The sequence below is a fragment of the Centroberyx affinis genome, unplaced genomic scaffold (genome assembly GCF_046629955.1).
Source record: "Centroberyx affinis isolate AG114_WGS23_722 - 3 ecotype Tasmania unplaced genomic scaffold, CSIRO-AGI_Caff_v1 ptg004365l_1, whole genome shotgun sequence".
NCBI lineage: Eukaryota > Metazoa > Chordata > Actinopteri > Beryciformes > Berycidae > Centroberyx > Centroberyx affinis.
The window spans coordinates 14,118-35,616 of record NW_027282060.1 but is presented as its reverse complement, the minus strand read 5'-3'; the positions used below and the strand labels follow the sequence as shown (position 1 = coordinate 35,616).

The 21,499-nt window shown below is 39.5% G+C and overlaps 1 protein-coding gene across 1 annotated transcript; it reads left to right on the top strand.

Annotated features, from left to right (window-relative positions):
• Positions 1–705: 705 nt before the first annotated feature.
• On the top strand, positions 706–21,131 carry inpp4b (inositol polyphosphate-4-phosphatase type II B; the record flags this gene model as incomplete). Its single annotated transcript, XM_071543692.1, has 9 exons — positions 706–844; positions 3,712–3,884; positions 5,123–5,246; positions 6,823–6,949; positions 9,183–9,323; positions 9,967–10,064; positions 10,558–10,670; positions 11,496–11,650; positions 20,069–21,131. Coding segments are annotated over 9 exons (1,203 nt in total), but the record flags the coding sequence as incomplete, so codon positions are not given.
• Between the last annotated feature and the right edge of the window lie 368 nt (positions 21,132–21,499).

Sequence of the window (21,499 nt, the reverse complement as noted above, 5' to 3'; positions counted from 1 at the left end):
TACTCTAGGAGAAGAAACTGAGACTGTATCTAAAAATAATGAGCATCTGTTAGCTAGCCACCGCCTCTTCTCTTCATTGAAGTGCGCATGTGTTTGTTTGTGTGTGTATGTGTGTGTGTGTGTGTGTGTGTATGAGAGGAGAGGGGAGGGCAGCATCTGCCACACTAACAGCAGGAGTTTATCAGGAGTGCCACACACCAATACCTAATTATCTCTCAAAAAAGATTCTTCACCGTTATGAAATGTTCAAACCTCACTTCTGAAGCAACAAAGACCAAAATCCACTCTAATACATACTATACACATACACACTTGCATAGTCACACTCACACACACACACACACACACAAAGTGAATGCATCTATTCAGTGGACAACGGTTGGAGCTCGGGAAAGAAAGGGAAAGCTTAAAACAATGAGAATGCTTTGAGAGTAATCTCAGAATAACCAGACTGCAATTTCCTCCAGTCTTTTTGGATATAGAACAAGTTTAGAGAGTAAAGAGAAACACATCTTTGCTGTTTTCTTTTCTACCATGACAGATTTTTTTTTTTATGGCTTTGCTCTTTTAGTAGTTTTCTCTCACACTCTTTCTTTCACATTTGCTTTTCTCTCCATCTCCCTATCTCAAACAAAGAGAGAGAGATGTCATCAGTGAGGCTGATCTGCTGATTAAAACTGCTGATTGTGTGCATGGCTCTTTTAGGACAGGGTGTGGGCCAGTGTTGCCAAAAGCCTCAACTGTGTCATCGCCATGGTGGATAAACTCCAGGAGGAAGACAACAGCAAGCAGGAGCCAATCCCTGAGCAGCAGCTAGCTGATGTCATCACCTCCCACAACCCTGGTAAAATAATAAAAGCTTTGTTTTTGTTTTTGTTTTTTCTTTAATCACATTGCTTTACTTCAGCTTCATGTTTCCTTTTTTGTAAAGCATAATCATTGCAGTCGGGGTGGGAACTTGCCACCAGTTGATTGCTGGTACATTTTGGCTGTAGGTCTGTGTTTGTCTACAAGCAATGTTGGCAGGGAACCAACCATCACTGCAGCTCCTACTCTATTATAAAATTGGTTGGTAAAATATTGATGCTGTTTTAGAATTTACAAGCCAGTGGACAAAAACGTTAGTTTCCTGTCCTTATTGTAACCCAACAATATAAAGGTTGTACTTCAATGACCAATAATGCAATATTATTTAACTTACACTTAAGGGAATACAGGGACTTTTAGCAAGTAAGCTCTTTCATCAATTTACTGCAGCCCCCTTAACACCTGGCATTAATATGCATCTTATCCAGATTGTGCCTACATAAAATGTAGCTGGATTACATTTACCCCCAATCTCGGAACCCATCGTCTATCGGTCTGATGACGATTAGACTCTGGGGGCGATTAGACTCTCCACACAATACACAAACATCAATACTTTTTGTAGGTGTTTTAGGTCCAGACGACATTTTGGCTAATCTCTATAAACAGATATCTGCATATGAGACGTCGTCTCTCAACTCCAACTCCATTCTCACGTGTCAAGTTGCTACTCGGACTGTAAACAATGACCGGTGCACAGAAGAGGACGTCTTGGCCCAGATGTCCGCTGGCTACACCGGAAACCCTGAAATATTGGCTGTCGCCCCCAGAGTCTAATCGTCGTCAGACCGATAAACGATGGGTTCCAAGACTGATTTACCCCTGACACAATGGAATTGGTAGCAGTCATCTCTGTGTGTCTAGTCTTAATTAGTTTGCTGTTGTTTATGCCAATGCATCAGCACACATTATAAGTTTAGTACACAGTACTTTGCATCATCCCAATAACACTGCAGCACTATTGAACAAGCAACAACGGTGAAACTACTACCAGTCTTCCCATTATACAACAGCAAGTTGATCAAAGCTTGATCAGAGCGTATTAGTCAAAAATGTTATATATTCAAACTAAACCAAATCATTTTCACTGTGAGGAAAACTCCACTGAACAGTATTTTTCAGTGTATGTTGCTTCCATTGAAAGGAGTGATACTAGACTCTGCGCCAACTCAGAGGCACTCTGTCATATAAACAATAGCAGAAAAGAAACTGAAATTGTTGCCAGAGAAGTTGATGAAAGCTATATTTGATATGCAGAGCCATTCACTGTTGACCGCAAGCTACCCAATCTTCCCTTACGTCCAATGAAATCCAGCCTCAAGCTTGTGCCCAGACAAGTGCCCAGCCTGTTACAGCTGCCAACTGGCACACGATGCAGCGGCATTAGTCCGACCAGGCGACCAGCAGAGGCAGACATTTTCTGAAAGTGGTGTGTGTGTGTGTGTGTGTGTGTATACGTACATACGTACGTGCATGCTTAAGCCTCTGTGCAGGTGTACATGCATTTGTATCATTTTGTGCCTGTGTGTAGGTGCATGCGTATGTGTCTGTGTGTGTGTGTGTGTGTGTGTGTCTCTGTCCGTGTCAGCTGGCAGGCAAGAGCAAGGGCATACGCCCGGTGTACAAACACTCTGAAAGATAAGCTGGACCCCCAAGCACCTTTATTAAGACGCTGAACAGGCACAGAGCAAGCGGTCATCTTCTTGTCTAAATAAAAACATGGATGGAATAATGAGAGGAGGTTTATCTCTTAGCTGAGACTGGTGAAGCCAAACCTTTTGATGACAAGGCATTGTGGGGGTTTGGATGTTTGGACAGGTGGGCTGGCAAGGAGATGACAGTTGGAGTTCTGTTTCCTCCCTTCTCTGTGCAGAGGCGGTATTTGCAGAACGAGATAAGACATGATTTCTCTGACAAGGCAAGGGCAAGCATGATGTGCTATGCATTCTTGTTTTAGTGTATCCATCTGCGCTTGTGTGCGTGTGTGTGTGTGTGTGTGTGTGTGTGTGTGTGTGTGTGTGTGTGTGCGCGCGCGCACTACCCCCACTTCCCCCATGAACTTTTCAGTGTGATGAAACTGAACAGAATGCACAGTGGGAAAACTCATTTTGATTATAACCTAGGCAACACTGCCCCCTGTTGGCTAGTGAAAAGATTATATGAGAAATGTGATTATGTTCATTTCATTTAGGGTGGGAGAAATATATTTAGAATAATTATAACGCATTGAGGACTTATTAGGTATCTACTAGGCATTTGGGCAGAGTAAACATAAGATTTTGCTCTTGAGCAAACAAAAGTACTTTGAATAAGATGAGTAACCTTTGATTAAGCCAAGACACACAGATGAACAGTAGCCTACTCTGCGGTGGGATATTGTATTGGCTAGTCATTTACCATTACCATTCTTTTCTGTGCTGAACAAAGGCAATGACACAAAGAAACAACCAGCCATGTGCTAACCAGGTTAGTGGTGGAACATAACAAGTGAATGTCATTTAATGATCAAAGATCAGTTTTTATTTTAAGTTTTTTTGGACAGCAGGCATGTAGAATTTTTTTTTTACATTTTTCAGTGTCCAAAATAAACAGCCTAAACATCTGCTGTTTATTAAACAACTTGAAATTTGTTTTGGGTTGGTGCTGTGCTCACCCATCATTCCTCTCAACCTTCCAGGAAACTAGCTGGAGGATGAGAACACTCTGCCAAACCGGTTTCATCAAAATAGATAAACTGGTCGTTGTAGAAACTGAACTCGCATGTTCGTCATATTTCAGTCTACAGCCACAACAACTTGATCATGTTCATAACTCTCATTCCATGTCGCCCGTCTCTCTCCCCAGGTGACTGGAGGGAGCAGCTGTGCCCCCTGGTGACCAGGCTAAAGGAGTGTGTGATGGAGGTGGTGGAGAGAGCTAAGAGGGCCATGACCTTTGTGCTCCTGCAGGAGGCAGCCTGCAGCATCCCACAGGGCCTGCTCCTGCAGCAGAGGAGAGACGTGGTCTTCAGTCAGGCAGTAGGTGGCCACACTGGAAGATAAACAACTCACCACAGTTATTTACTTACTTAAGTTTTTTACTTTATTAATTGTCAAAGTTAATCAGAGGAGGTCGTCTGAGGCTCCATTTCTGAGATATAGTATTCTCCTTTGCTGTGTTATAAGGAGCCCCACAATGAATCTCTAGCTAATGTTTCTATTGTGTGGTCATAAAACCAATCACATATCCTAAATCCTTCACTTGGTAAATGCAAATTTAAAAGAACGCTTTGTAGTCAAAAACTTTCTGTGTTGACACAGATAACTTAAAAAAGCAGTTGACATAAGTTAACATAAAAAGCAGTTTGTTAGTATTATTCTTCTTCTTTGAAACCAGCTGGTACCACAAGGTCCAAACTAGTGCAATAGCTTGAAGCTAAAACATACAGACCCTTTGCTTCAATGAGAAATGCTAATAAAGTCATTTTTAGGGTAACTGAAAAAGCTAAAAGATGTTGAAACTTTTTCAGAGTTCTCTGCAAGCAAAATCAGACGAATAGACTAAAAATCAAAATATCAAGATATTCCTTGAAGTATTGTATTTGCTATGGATATAAATGAAAAGAGATTAAATGTCTGATGAAAACCGCCCTGTCTTCAAATATCTGTTACCACCACACAACCACTTACAGCTACAATTAATAGAATGGTGTCCAATATGGTGCTTTTCACAGCAGTGTTTTATTGCTGCACTACCATCTGCTGTACAAGCTGCAATAAATAATGGACAAAAACAAGGTATAGGCAGAGAGTTTCCATCCATTTCAAAGTGAAATAGTTTGTTGTGGCTATATCTTGTACTTGAGCTGAAAATTGGAAACCTTTGCATTCTACAGCATACTTCAACAAAAGGTAACAAAAAGCCCCCAAAAGATTTTGCTCAAGGCCTACATTTCTCATGATCAGAGATTTATTGTGGTGTAGATGCAGCTGCTAGGTGCAGCTGAAGCTTTAGTGCTGTTTGAACTCCTGACCCTTGTATTTCAGGTGAATTTATGTAGATCCAGTAGTCTCTGCTCTTTTGGTTTTAAAAGGGTTTCCTGTTTGTCATGTATAGTGCTTGTGGCTGCTTAGTTGTTTGTGCCAAGAACAGATTGCACGTGAGTGGTGTTCAACCTTTCCTTTATTAGATGTTAGATAGGAATTTATATTAATCCTGAAATGTGTGTGTGTGTGTGTGTGTGTGTGTGCGTGCGTGCGTGCGTGCGTGCGTACAGCTGGCAGCCCTAGCCTGTGGGTTCGTCATGAGGCTGTATGCAGGAATGGAGGACAAAGGCTTCTTGAAGCAGCTCCACCTGTTTGGCCTGGTGGCCCAGTTTGAGAGCCTGCTCAGCACCTACAGTGAGTAAAATAGTCATAGAGTCAGATCTGGCAGCCTCCACGGAAGGCAAATACTTTCTCTTATTTACTTTTGCCTTCCTTTTTTTTCTTTTCATTTGTTTTTTTTTGGGGGGGGGGGGTTTAAGTGAAACTGCTATTACCCTCAAAAGATTGAGTCTCGGTTTATTACTTGCAGCAAGATGATGATTCACTGCACTGTTTTTTTGGCTTGATGCATTTATTGCAGTCATTTTTATCTTTTTATCTTTTAACCTTTGATAACATGCTCCCGGTGGAAATTAGCCAGAGTGACCTGACAGGATGACCATTTTATAAGATCAACAGAGAGATTTTATTCCCATCAGGCTATTGTGTACCACTTGTTAGATATGAGGACACCTGTTCTAATTACTTAGACCATGACGCTCAATTTCTCATGTGGATTTACTAAATATGTAGCTCATGCCACAGCTTAGAAAGGAGTGAAATGGATTTATCAGCAAAACTGCAAACATTTAAAAGCAGGAGGAGCCAGTTTAGAGATAGCCAGTGGAGGTTCCCGTAACCAGGCTCTGATAACCATTTATGAAAATGTATCTACGTGTTAAGGTACCTGGAAATGAGCCAAGCTAATGCCTTAAAGCAATATTCATAGTATTCTGTTACATCACCACACAGCCATCTTGGTAGGAAAATAACAGGTAATTGTAATAAATGCACAGTTGATTACAATCAAATGATGAACACAGCCAATGAGCTGTGTGTATTGTAAAGCGCCATATTGGTAGGAAATGCATGTGACATCATCGGGAATACTATGAATTCCACTTGGTTTTAAGATGGGGGTTATTTGGCACTTGACCACCATGAAAACCAGAATATACACTAATCAGATGCAGCTGGACAAGTTTCAGATTTTTACTTCCCATTCATTTGAAAGAGGCCACGAAAATGCCTGAACATATTCAACAGATCCTGCTACTGTAATTTTCAAGTGCTGGTCGAACGTTTTTGAGGATAATTTCGCCAAGTTGAATTTTTATTGATAGATGAGAACACAGCGGAGAGATACCATATAGGAGAGATGGTTCCTGTTTGGGAAACCGGATCTACTTTCATTTTTAAAGACAAATTTTAGTGTAAACCAAGAATGGAAATGCAAAATGACGACCGACCAATTACTGCTTTATTGTCTTAAAAGCGGGATCTGTTTTTGAATCTGTTCACAAACGTGTTAAATGTCAGTTTTCAGGCTATTTTCCTGGTCTCATTCAAAAACTACAAACACTGCAAACGCTACAAACTCGTCCAGCTGCATCCGATCTTGGTGAGTAGTTTATATTCAGGTTTTCATGGCGGTCAAGTGCCGAATAACCCCCATGTTAACACTAAGTGGAATATTGCTTTAACCCCTTTTTGTGGTCCACGCTCTATGAAAATGACATGACTGCAACATAAAACCTGCTTGGTTCCCGAATTGCATTCATCATCCAGTTAACAACACCCCATTGTACTGTAGATTTGCATCACTTAGCAACTACTGCGTGATGAACAAGAGTTAAATGACTACTGACCTTGCTGTGTTGTACTGTTTAAGGTGAAGAGATTGGCATGCTGGAGGACATGGAGGTTGGAATCTCAGATCTGCACAGAGTTATGTTCAAGATCACAGAGGCCAAGACAGATGAACTCACCGACCTCCAGCCCTTAGTCTGCGGCCGACGGTGAGACATCATGCCTTTCTCCTGTGTTTAAAAGGACGTTTTTGTGCTTTTTTCAAAAATAGTCTCCTTAGGTGATGATGGCATAATCCAAAGAAGAGGCTGATGAGTTTCAGAATTGTAGTAGTAGTAGTAGTAGTTGTAGTGGTAGTAGAGGTTGTAGTAATAGAAGTAACAGTTCCGGGGCGCCCTGGTACCCTGGTACCGCATAAGGCTCAGTCCTTCCTGCAGCGACCCGGGTTCGAATCCGGCCCACGGTCATTTGCTGCATGTCCTCCCCTCTCTCTCCCATACCTTCCTGTCTCTCTCTCACACTATCTCTCAGTAAATGCTAAAATAAATCTTTAAAAAAAAAAAAAGAAGTAACAGTTTCAGGGGATATAGAGTAATACTACTGAAAGCAGAAGTGTAAGTTTGCCTTGCTGTTGCACTTTCTCTTCATTAAGACAATGGAAAGCAAGTGTGTTGGGTATATGAATCGAATCCAAAACCACAGGGCAAAGATTCACACGTGTTTCAGACATCAGTTGCCTGTTACCAATTCTGTCACACAATTAGTTACCCACTCTGACAGGTGCGTATGATTTATTAGGTGCTCCAGAGGAACCACCTCTGTTTGTTGCTGTGTAGTGTGGAATTAAGGTATGCACTGTTTAGGCCGCGGAGAGCCCCAAGGGAAATGAAATACAGTGTGCGCTCGTACAGTCGGGCAGTACGGTAGAAGTCAAACAAGCATCAACCAACTGGAGGCTGGACGAATTAAATAATTTATTCAATATTTTGTTCAGCGATTCTCTTTGTTACAACAACACTGTGCTTCCACAGCACTTTGGTGTTAGTTTCACTCACTCTGTTGGATCTGAAAGAAATCTTGGGTTCTTAAATGAATAATGAGCCCGGACGGAAGGGTTAATAGGTGTATTGATGCATCAAGGGGAGTGCAATACTGGAGCAACACAGTCTCAAAGTACAACCTCTTTATACCAGTACATTTCGTCTCCTCACTGGTCGGTGATCTTCTCAGTCTAACAAATATAAATAAATAACTAAATGGACTCAAGTTGTCAACTGTAAATTGTAAATTATGAGTGTTTATTCTCAATCAGAGACCTCATTATTCTGGTTAATTGTTTCACATCAGTAATTGTGCCAAATTATGAAAATACAAAAGTGTATGTTAAAGTGAACTCTAAATGAAACAACAAAAGCACTCTATTGCTACTTGACATAAAGAGTAAATGAGCAATGCATAAACACTCATATGACTTAAGTGTGATACATATAGTGTACTAGTAAGGAAAGATTAAATAATAATAATAATACATTTTATTTGTAAGCGCTTTACATGGAACTCAAAGACACTTTACAACAGCTAGGGAAAAAAAAAAAAAGAAAATAAATATATGAAATACATAAAAACAATTGATACAAAAGTGATGATAATAAACGAAGATGATAAAATAATGACATGAGTGTGCATTTCAGTTCTGGAGAGACAGTGCAAGTCAGATGTTGTAGGCCTTTTTGAAAAGGAGGGTTTTGAGGGTTCCAGAGGGTTGGGGCTGCGATGGCAAAAAGTAAATAGAACAGTGGTCACAAGGTCAATTTAATAAAGTCTAACTAACTGAGCAGTGACTCTGTTCCATAATACTCAGGAGAGCACAAAGGAGCTATGCCAAGATGCAATATGTCTCTCTCTCTCTCTCTCTCTCTCTCTCTCTCTCTCTCTCTCTCTCTCTATATATATATATATATATATGTGTGTGTGTGTGTGTGTGTATATATAGATAATATTGTTATTTTTACATTATAATACATGTAATAATTATTAATTATTACAATACATACACACAAATGTATGTATATAGTATGTATGTATATGTAAATCTGCATATGCATACAGTATGGACATACACATACATAAATATACACATACACAGATATACATATTTTACACATTTCTCTTTCTCTCTCTCCCTCTCTTTCTCTTCATATCTATGTCTATCTATCCAGCTATCTATCTCACACACACTTACATTCTCTCTCTCCCATACTGCACATACACATAATCATTCACTCTTATCGCGGCTTGTGCTGGCCTGTCTGAGGTGTCAGCCTGCACAACATTCCAAGCATATCAAATTATACAGCATTGTAAAGCATATCACCTTTCTGTTAACCTATTTCCCAACTTTCATCAACTTCAACTTTCAACTTTCTCCCTCCTTCCATTCAGAGACCACTTCACTGTCGAAGTGCCATTACCAAGGCTTGCGTTCCAGACTTTGCCAGAAGAAATCAAGGAGGGCAAGCCTTTACGAGTATTCCCGGTGCTGTTTAACGTGGGCATCAACGAACAGCAAACTATAGCAGAGAGGTACTGCAAACGCTCTTCGTTCAATTTCAAGATCAGCCAAAATGACACACTAATGGACAACCGCTCTGTACAGAAACATGTGAACTGAGGCCAGTAAGGTCTTCAGGTGCTCCGTATCAGAGAAAGCACTGTAGCCACACATGGCTTATTCTTTATCTAAGAAAGACATTGCATACATATAGAGAGCTTAATTATAATTATATTAAATAATAAATAAAGTTGATCCCACCCGTGAGGGATATACAAAAATGATCTGTATATATTAATTATTATAATTAAATGATAATTTAGTGAGGAAGGCTCTGTACATTCAAAGTTCTAATAGTGTCCTCATTTTTTCCACCATGGCTAAGTAGTGTACAACATGTAACCATAAGTCTATATTGTAGATTGTATTGTACCTCTTTTATGTTAATAGGTTGAACATGTGTTGGGTTGTCTCTAAAAGTAAAAACATAACAATGATATTTCCATCTGTATTTATTTGTAATCATGTTGTTTTTCTACTGAATGAACCATTTACTGCTATGCATAATTGTTATATTGAATGAACCCTTAAAAATGAGTTTTACTGACTGTCATGGTGATGTCTAAATGTTCCACTCTCCCATAACTGCCCTTATTCTCGCTGTCACCCGGTCAGGTTCGGAGACATCTCCCTACAAGAAAGAATAAACCAGAAGAACTTTGAGATTTTAGAAGCCTATTACAAATCACTGAGTGAAAAGGTGCCACTAGAATGTAAGTCCACAAACTGAAATATGTTACATTAAAGTCAAACCATCCTGTTGGTCATGTCTTTAACCTATCAGGATTGCAAAAATGAGTATGAGTAAGAGTATGAGGAGTCTCCAGTCAAATAGTATTTTCAAATAATTCTTAAAATTAGTTTTTAATATACATGTAGTGCCATATGGGTGGGGTTTACCACATCGGACCAATTTATATATTGTTATCAGCGAGAAAAAGTAAAGAAAAAGAAAAGTATACTTAGTTGACTTTCACATACTTTCCTGTATTTGTGTGTAAATGTTATGGCACATGTTGTATTGTAGTTGTATTATAGCAAACCCCACCCATGTAGCTAAAACAGACTATAGAAAGATTTTTCAAATTCTTTTTTACCCATATCTGCCACCACATCATTGTACCCGCATCTATTCCTGACTTGCAGCCTGAAAATGCGGAAAATTACACCGCGACTGGCAATGTATTTTGTTTTTTTCCTGTACAGGTCTACCATGTTTTCAGACACAGACTGACTTAAAGGAATTACTTGAAACCCTGGGCCAGAATGTAGTCACAAAGAAGAGGAAGAATGTGGAGATACTATGGCTTGCTGGAACGGTGAGCAATCTTTGCTTTTAAAGGGCAGTGATTTTATAGAAATTTTCCATCCTCAACCAAGTGTGAGGCAGGACCTTGGCACACCTATTCTTGTCTTTGTGCTGGTGCCAATGGGAGACAAAGAGGTCAAAGCCTTGCACAAAATTTCAAATGAACCCAGGGAGTGCAGGAATTTATTTTTGACCATCCTTAACAAGGAACACAATTTTCCCTCAACTGTATTAATGCACTTTATATCTTGCATAACAAAGGTAACTTTTTTTCTGTAAATGCCAAGCTGTAGCCCATTTTGCGAAATCAGTCTAGTATCATATTTATGACATATTGATCTTTCATGAGCTTCAGTGGGGGCACTGAACTGAACAAAAAGTAATATCTTGAGCATGATGGACTGATTTGGGAAAGCGATATATTGTAGACACTGCCCTTTTGCGTGTTATTCAGTATCTGTGTATGAATTGCTATTCATGTACCTACATGTGACTGTACCTGTGTGCATATACACTCACAAAAAAGCCCAAAAAGGCACTTCATGCGAAGTCATTGAAGAATTTCAAAAAAGTGCTATCTTATCTTATGTCAGGAAATTATGATAATTGTGGTTGTCCAGTGGTATGGCACTTAATATTGGATGCAAAATGTATAACTTAATTTATAAAATGTAAATAAAATAATATAATTAATATAATTTAAAGTTAGAATGCTTTGGACAACATGTGAGTATACACCAAGGAGAAGTTCCCTTCCCCTCAACTTTATAGACAAAAGAAAGGAACTCTCTAAAGTAAATATTACATATATATTTTGCCTCCTGTGTTCCTCCAGATCTGCCGAAGGTTGAATGGCATCAGGTTCACCAGCTGTAAAAGTGCCAAAGACCGGACATCCATGTCTGTCACCTTAGAGCAGTGTGCGCTGCTACGCGATGAACACCAGCTCAGCAAGGATTACTTCATCCGTGCTCTGGACTGTATGCGGAGGTAAGGCACAAATAAAACATACTGTCACAACAAATATGGGTGCAAGTTATTGTTCCAGCCAATCACAAACATACCGCATTTTGAAGATTTGGAACAATACTCTTAAATCAATTGGTAGAAAGAGACCTCCAAATGTCTGGTTAGAGTAACAACCTGCACCCACAACAAATGTATGTGAGCGGATACATTCACACATCTAAGTCCATTTTGCCTGCACCTGCACCTCCCAGTTTACCACCAGTAGCTGTGGCCCTGTAAACATCCCATGTGTTGCTTCCACCATTGCCACATTTCTACCCACAGTCATAGGCATCCATGCATGTATCCATCGGTACTACGTTCGGCACTCCTGCCTGTAATGTGTATGCTTGCCAGCAGGGTAAACATCTCCATCTACATCCCTCTAGATCTGCTGAAGTCGCGAAGTGACTGTAGGATTTCTATCAGGTCCTTGTTGAACTGCCATGTCTGAAAAGCTTGTGGTAGTACTCTTTATAGGCCAGCTGATGGCCCTCATGTAAGATCACTCAGAAGACAAAACATTGTGTGACAAACAAAGATAGACATAACATACAATGGATGTGGTCCCTAATAATCATTCACAACTATCACTCAACACATAAAACTAACCAACTTTATTGAAAATTACTGTAATTAACTAATTCAGTTGCCATGCCTAAAATGCCATGCCTAAACTCCAGTAATACTTACAACTACATTATAACCTGCAACCGCACACTAACCTTGTATATTAGTTCAAGAGAGTATAATAGATCAATTACCTCAACACAACAACTCAAAACAAGAGTTATACTAGTTGACTCTGAAAAAAACTGTGCATTTAAGAACTAAAACAATAATATAACGACTCTCCACAACTTTAGCAATGTGCAAAACGTACTGTTCTTCTGCCTCATCAAAGGCAACATCCTGGAGTAAGCTGGCCCCATCCCACAAAAGCTTAATGGTCTACCACCACAATTACAAATCAGTGTATACAATAAATAGTTTGAAAAATATACAAACTCCAAGTAAAAAAGGAAATAATTTTTAAATAAAATAGCTTATATAAGGCTATGCTATTCAAAACAAACACAAACTACTCAAACTTGCTCAACCTCAACTCGTTTCACATAATATGCATAATCAGTAATTAAAATATTTAGTTTAGAACAAAGCACTTAAGCACACTTTGTCACACATCCACACACTTTTTATTAAACTTGCTCACTTGTACAATAATTACATTACATTCAATTGCAATATAATGAATGAGATTATCTAGAGGTTTTGCTGATATTGTAACAGAAAACATGCTTCTGAAATTCACTTTCTGATTTCTGAAAACAAAACAAACAAAAAACACATGTTCCAAACAGTTCCTTTTGAAGGTGGGGCAACAGTAGTTAACTCTTTGAATACAGATGTAAAACATTGTACCTCTAGGATGAGTGCATTTGCATCTGTAGCACTATTCCTGTTCCAAAAATGTGTCCTTTCTTTAACTTTTCTGTTATCACTGCTTCCACATGGCTAAGAGACGTGCTAAAAATCTGTGGTGGAATTTGTAACTTGGGGAACCGTGATGAAAGATCAGTGATGAAGATCTAAAGAAATTGGGGGAAAGAAGCTTCCTTTTAACTGTGATGGGACAGGTCAAGAGAGTGATGTTCTCTGACCATCTGTGATGCCCTCCTCTCTGACACCAGCACCCTCACTTTATTTTCTGATGAGAATAATGACTAGTCTGAAATCAGATTGGATTCTCCAAACAATGTAAGCAGATCTGTTTGGTCCTAATGAACAAATGCTGTGAGTCTAATTAAACCTTCATACTAATCAGTCTTTGATTGATTAGACCTTTAAGAGAAGACTGTCACATTAGTTCAGTGTTGAACTAATGGAGTGAAAGAATAGGATCAGAACTTAGGTAACATTTACAGATTGGGACAGGATAATCAGGCCTACCAAGAGTATGAGACAATATTTGCATACTTGTGGGAGATGTCGATGGGACATGTCGTTGACTGTTGTAGTTCTTTGGAGTACTACGATTTTCAGCTTTTGGCCAACACGTGTTTCCATGAACCCTTATTGGTGTGGGAAACTGCTAAGATGAGCTACAAGGAGATTCTTTCACCGTAATGAGTTCAGACTTCATATATAGGCATTGATTTAACATGCAGTGGCTTCAGCAGGAATTTAGAATAACTGTGTTTGCTGCAGTGAAACAAAAGCTGAAAGCTGATGCCTCGTATTTGTCAGTTAAAACATATTTAAACATTGTAGATTACATGTGAACGACTTGGAAGAAATGCTCCATGCAGTATTGAAGATTTGTTTGGAATTGGTTTATTGGTTGGTTTGAATAAAGATGAGGAAAGCTTTGATTGGAGTGATAATATAAAGTCCAACAACACCCTTGCTATGAATTATTTAACTTAAACTCCAGTGTTATGAGCTTTTCTCAACTCTGCCACCAGCTATAATGGCAATTTAACAGCTGTGCTTTTATGTTTTGAGGGTTTGACATCATGAAAATGTCTCATTTAAATAACGGGCTGTAGATGCAACAAAAAAACTACTGATTTAGGAACCTACAGTGTTTTCAGTAGCTCTAGTCTCCTCTATCCAGCCATCAGGCCATTTGATGCACTCTCTGTCTACGACTGCACTGAAACCTGCTGGTCGTCTGCATGCCTTTCTTTTTCTCCTCATTACCCAACAGAGGCAAAAGATCCCACACCCATTAATCTTACCTCAGGATGTTATGGTACTCATATTGCATGAATTTCTTATATTAACCTCTGACCTAGCAATTCAATCTGTTACACGTTTCTGGCGACTCTAAACTCTGAGGGACTGCTAATGTATAATATGAAATATATTTTATTCAAATTTCACTCTGTTAGATAAAGCAAGTTGCTGTTACAATTACAGAATATATAACGCAAGAGACTTTACAGCTCTTTACGACCTGTAAAGTCTCTCAAAGTGAAAGGAACAATGTTCTGTCCAAAGGTCTAAAGGTGCTAATTATTGCAAGGAATGCAGTTTTCATATAAATTGCTGTTCCCAGGTGGACTTTCAGTCAGATCTGTCTTGTGAAAACAATTGGAAGGAAGTGGAATGTTATCCACAAGGAAAATAATACTGCGAAGCAAACTGAAAAGCATCATGTGCCGCAGGAACCTGTAAAACTACCCGTGCAGACATGTCAGTGCTTCCGCTCTAGATGCTGGTTCAGTGAACGCGTATCAGCCGGATCAGATGCAGTGAAAAAACAACCAACTTCTACATGCAATTTGTATTCTAACATTTGCATCAAATTGCACGCCTCACCCCTCCATCCTCCGAGTCATTTCACGTGTGGCTTACAATACAGTTTTCTTTTAAGTCTTATTTCTCACATCTTTGCTCCAGTCCACTAATCATATCTGTCTCTCCATCCATCTTCGCCCGCTTGTCTGTGGCTGCTTTTGGAGGCAAAGTCTGTACTAATGGCAGTGTCTAAGTGGGCTCTTTGCTACCAGCCTTTATGGGCTCTCAACTTATTAGCCTGTGCTAAGAGTCCCACTTAGATAGCATCAGTATACTAACACAGCAGTGTTTTTATCTGTCTCTGTTCGTGTGCTGTTCTGTTTGGCTCTGTGGCGGGCGCCCCTGCAGTCGACTGACCCAGGGAGACGTTGGGCAGTGGGACGACCCTGAGGCCGGCACCGTGGCAGAGAACAAGCCGGCGTCGCGCCACTTTTACCCCATTGCCCTGCTGCTCGTTAGCTCCCACTTACTGGTTGTGTGGCTCATTTTAAGTCTTGTTTTTCTGCTTGCAAAATATCAATAAATTGCTGACAATGCCATATATACTCACTCCATTTTCTGTGTTTGCTGATTATTCTATTTTTGAGTGGTTTTGTTACGTAAGGGTAATTAGGGGCAAGCGGTTTAATATGTTCCATCGACCTCGAGCTTTAGGGTGTTAATCCCCATGCACTGGTTGAGGATTGGGGAAAATTGATTTAGATTTGAAGGTATTAAGCAACATAATCGCCAGTTAAATGTTTACTCTTTCCCTATTGACTATGAATCTTTGCGGAGAAATATTGAGTTAGTCCTTAATATCTTATGAGAACAAACTCATAAATACGTTCAGAAGAGTATCATTAATACATGATTCCGGCTCATTATATGCTCAATGCATATACACTAACTATAAAAATCTAATGTCGTCATTTGAAGGTTAATTTATTTTGTGTGAAAGCGCTGATATGGTATTTTGAAATTTTGAAAAATGAAAAACTGATAGAAGCGATGCATAAAAATTATGTCACACCTAATTTTTTTTTCTTCTAGAGGAAGGAGGAAAAACGTATACAGTAGGACAGTACAGCAGTACACACATGCTGACATCTGCATTAGACTTAGTTCTGCAAATGGAGTTACTTGAAATGAGTATTACGTAAGCCTGTTCATCACTTTCCTCAATATTTACAGCTGACTTGCAATACCAGTACCAAATGTAGCTAATGGATAATCAGCTGTTATCATGTAGGTATATAAGGTATATATAGCAATAATTGCTATTTATACTTAAGTTTGTCGGGCATTCATAGAAATTACAGCATTTTTTGAGGCTAATACAGTTAAAAGAACAATGTTGGGCTTTTGACACAACTTACCCAGAGTAGGGGAAGTTGACCAAAAGGAAGGGGGAAGTTGAGCCCTTTGGGAATAAATTGTTACACAACTTAAAACCTTTAGTTTTATCCTTTTCAGTTTCACTTCAGCCTTTGCTGCATAGCACTAGTTGGGTTTCAGGGACAGACAATGTGTCTCCATACTGTCTCTTTTTCCTTCTATCACAAAACAACATAACTTATGTTTACTTCAATATATCACTGTGATCATTTCTCAGTATTTCAAAAGGATAACAATGCACAACTCGGCTCAACACAACTGTTAACACAATATCTGTGCGGTGTGCGTATGTGTGTCATAACCTGTTCTTGGTACTTGGTACTCTTTTCAATGTCCGCATTTGCTTGGTGAGAATTCTGCTCTTAATTACTCAAATAACCTGCTTTTGGGTCGATGCGTGTCAATTTTATTTAAGCAATATCACACGAGAGGGAGTGCTGTTGTACTGTATATCAGCATGGCTGTGATTTGGTCATAGATAATCATAGCCGTGATTATTTTCTGCCTTGATTAACTGTTTCCCGACTGCAGCCTAGCTAGCTACTTTGAGGTTTGCACAGACAAATTCAGCTTACTTTCTTCCCAATCGTCCTCCTCTGACGACCGTTCATAATTAAGGTAAAATGTATCCATATTTGTGTTGTTGCTACTAGATGTGAATGAAGTTAGAGTTTTGTGCAGCCTACTCAAGGTAATAAAGAACTCCTGTGAAGCGGAGTGATACGTATAGCAAAAAGTCCCAGTGCTGTTATACTGTATGTCAGCACTCATGGAATGCCTCTTGTCCAAACAAATTACTCGACCGGGACATCATAAAACATCATAATGTTGAGCTCATGCTCTGACTATGAGAACTATGAGAACTGTGACCTGGTTAATATCAGAGAAAGCCGGGCATCTTACGGTTAAGATGCCACAGTCACAGTGGTATGTAAACATCTTACTCCTTTCATTTTTGGTTTTTGCCGTCTCCACAAACTCTTACTGCCAATGTAATTGTACATTTGATGTAAACAAAAAATCATGGAAGTGAGCAGCGCTTGCTATTACTATCACTATTACTGTCAGTGTCATCATTTCTTTCCCCTGTATTAAAAGTAGCCTCAGTCAAACAGGGAGTTGGCAGCTGGCGGCCGCACCTTTTCATACTTTTTAGCTGGAGGACTGTTCAAGCTGTGGACAGGACACCAGGAGTGGACAGGAATGTTCTGTTAACTGATTTATTCATGGCAACAGGGATACTCAATCACAGGTTATCAAAGGGTCATGTAAACAGTGTAACCTGAATCAGACCTTAACTGGAGTAGTCAATAGCTGGGTTACTGCATGCATGTAAACATGGTCAGTGTCATTGTGTGTATCCTCTGTTTCCTTGACAGTGATCGAATCTTCCCTTCTGACACTTCCTTTGCTGCTCTTTCAAAATCCTCGAAGGCGACTGGACCCGTTTGTTTTTTGCATTTGTAGTCTTGTGGCATACTTATATCTGCTCTGTAATATTAATACCCCCTGAGCACATACATGTGTTTAAATTAACTACATTTTAATAGAATGTAAATGTAATTAGAATGGGATAAGCTGAGCCACTGGCTCAACTTGTTCCAGGGCTAGTGGCACATTTTACCCCACAACCACCGTTTTGGCAAAACTGCTACACACAGCACCTCAGGCGCACACTTTATGACCTCATATTGTACCTTATAAAACATTAAAATAATATATCATGTATCTACTTCTATTTACATACAAGAATCATTTCATCTTTACCATGACTAGTGCAGTGCCCGTTCAAAACATGCCTGTTCGGAATGGGCCGATTGCTTGGCCTCCAGTATTGCTGCTTGCAGCTTTCTCGAGAACCGCTCATCCAAACAACTTCACACTCGACACTGCACGTCCTTGGGTCCCCAGCAATACACCCGCCAAGTGTGAAGTAGATCGGACAAATGGTTCTTGAGATATGTGAAGGACACACATACAGACAGAGATTCCTTGCTTTATAGTATGATGAAATCACCTGATATAGCAAAAATCAAATTTTTTGTCTGCTCTCCTCCATCACAGATTCAGGGAAATTAAATACTCTTCCTAAATCCATGATCACATAATTAATTTTGTGTATGGATGCGAAGGAACAAGGGGTGACTGATCTTACCCACAGGTTCAACCTACCCATTAATGGGTAATAATGATGCCACAAGTATACTACAATTTAACATATTCAACAAATACAAAAATACAACTTGTTATTAAAAGAACCTTGGAATTCCACAAAATGCCTGTGAACATGACTATATATATATGATTCTTATGAGAAAGGTCCAAATTGGCCAAAACTTTACAGTCCATGAAACCTGGCATGGCCTTCCTAAGTAGCACAGAAGTCAAGGGAATGTGAGGGAATGCACCCTCCTCTCAGTTAAAGGCTTAAAACAACAGAACATCTCTCAGCAGCTACGAGGATTGTTTTTTTTTGGAAGGTTACACTTATAAACACATACACTTACACAGAGCAGCTGCCCAATACACCCAGAGGCAGATACTGTTGGCCACTGAGCAACTTCACTGGAACAGTCGGAGGTTAAGTGTCTCTTTCAAGGGCAGATCAATTGTAGTTATCAAGATGCTGGAGGGAGACAGTTGTTCACTCCTCTTGCCTAGATTTTCTGAGTCCGTGACATGCCTGGAAACCTGGAAACACTCTGGCTTCTGTCCCATCCCACATGCTTTCTAACAAGAACACAACCTTGATGTATGACTGAAGCATTAGTAGGAATTCATACAGTGTCAAGCCTTTAGACATCTGATATAACAAGCTACTAAATCTGAATGAATGAGCCAGGTGTTGGCTGAGAGAGAGAGAGGGGGGGGGGAGAAGGGGGGGAGTAGATTGAGAGATATTAATTGCAGTTCCACTCCACATCTACAACTACAAGAGAGAGGGAGGTTTTCAGCAATTTATACATTTCTTTCAGTGAATGACAGTGAAGGTTGGTCACATGATCTTAGCAATTACGATACCCTAGTGTTCTAAATTTAAACCTGATAAAAGGAGTGCATTTTTCCTCTATAGAATACCCTGATGCTCCTTTTCTCACACAGTTCTCAGATGCAAAAGAAAAGAAACAAATTAAGAGTGGCTCTTCGGCGCTCCACTTGAACACTTTGAAATGCGGCTCTTTTTCTTGGCCAATTAAGGAGTCTGTTTTCCTGCTGGAGGAAGAACATCATCTCAACACAAAGATGCCTGTGGGAAAATAGGCCTATAGGGAGAACAAATCTGCAGCCAAAGCTTTAGGCCGCTGTATGTTACGGCTCTGTACCTGCACTGGCAGGAGACTCTATCACATAGAACAATCCTCAGCTGGACAGAGAAAACATGGCTGGCATCACTTCTGTTCTCTTCCCTCATTTTTAGTTCTTTACTACTGCATCCATCTCTTAAACGGGCACTTCACTGTCAAACAAAGCCGGTTTATTATCTTGATTTTCTGTAGCTTATTAAACCAAGTATTTAATGAACTCAAGACCAGAATGAATATCAGTCAGAATATCAGACAAAACAGAGTTCATGTGATGTTTTATGAGTGAAATGCCCCTTTAAAGATCTGTGTCCACAATACAGACATCATTTTGAAAAAAAATTCTCATGTTTGCTTTTTTGTTTCCCCCCTCTCTTGTCCCCTCATTCCTCTTCACCCCTCTTTATTTGATCATCAGAGAAGGCTGTCGGATTGAGAACGTACAAAAGAATATTAAATGCAGGAAATACGCCTTCAACATGTTGCAGCTGATGGCCTTTCCCAAGTGCTACCGACCACCAGAGGGGACTTACGGGAAAGTTGACTCTTGAGGAAGTAAGACATGTCAAACCAGTGGTTCCATGTTATCGAAACTGTAAAATATAGCAGCATAAAAACATTAGTCAAGATGTACATTTGTGTCTATTATACATGATTGGTGAAACATACTGTTTTTTTCTGTAATCAAAACTTGCCAGATATTTTGTTTTGTATTTTTGTTTGTTTTTGTCTGCTTTGATATGCGTCGTGGACGGGTGTGGTTACTGAACCCAAAGCTGGATGTGCCAAATATGTTACTTGCAAAGTGAAAGCACTTTTCATTGTTGCCTTGCTGATGAGTCACATCCCAAACAATGACAAACAATACATCTGTATGAGCTACTTGTGTCTATCTCTGTGTCTATTTCATTTGCATTAGTATGACCTAAGACAGTCCAGTCCACATTTGTATGCATGAAGACTTTTCTCCCAAAAGCAAGAAATCAGAGAGAGCCTGTGACTAAAAAACATGAGGCATAAATACTGGTGTCATGACAATGGATGGGAAACAGGTTTTTTGGCCTCATTCCATGTTTGGATGTATTGTGTTATGGCAGCACTATTAGTTTCAAAAGAGAAAACAAACTGTCATATGAGCAACATATTCCAAAACTGAAATGGGAGTGGTATTTCCTATGTTATTATAAATGTTACTTCCAACTCTCCCATTCTGTCTCAGCTACTCTTTTTCCACAATATTTGTATATCTCAAGGTACAGCCCAATGAAACCATCTGATGTATAGCTGGAAATTTGGGAAATAATTGGACCATCTTTTCTATAAATCTCATTATTTATTTTTGTATTCTAAAATGATTTTATATTCTAAGGGTAAATACCTTGGACTTGTTTTTAAACGCATGTTTTTAAATGTCTTTGCTGTTACACATTGCACATTTAGCATTGTCTATTTAAAATGAAATAAAAGAATGGTTTGTTTGACACGGATATTGGTACATGCGAAATGATTTACATACCGTAATGTAATTGTGTTCAGAAGTATTCATTTCATTGAAAAACTAAACTACTGCAGTTAAATGTGTCACAGTTTAAAGGAGCCCTATGCATATGGGACATTTCAAAGACTTAATGTTTCCTACCCTGCTGCTCTGAATAGCGCTCAAAAAGGAAACCTAGAGGACCTGAGACAAACCTGTCTGAGTAGCAGTAGGCTATCAGCATTTCAGCAGATTGCTGATGTCTGACGGAGCTGCGAGACTCAGCAGCAGAATGCTGAACGATCCCATAGGCCACAAACTCCTCTCTCCATTTGTAAAGTGAGCCTGCCCACATGTAGTTGTGAAATTTCC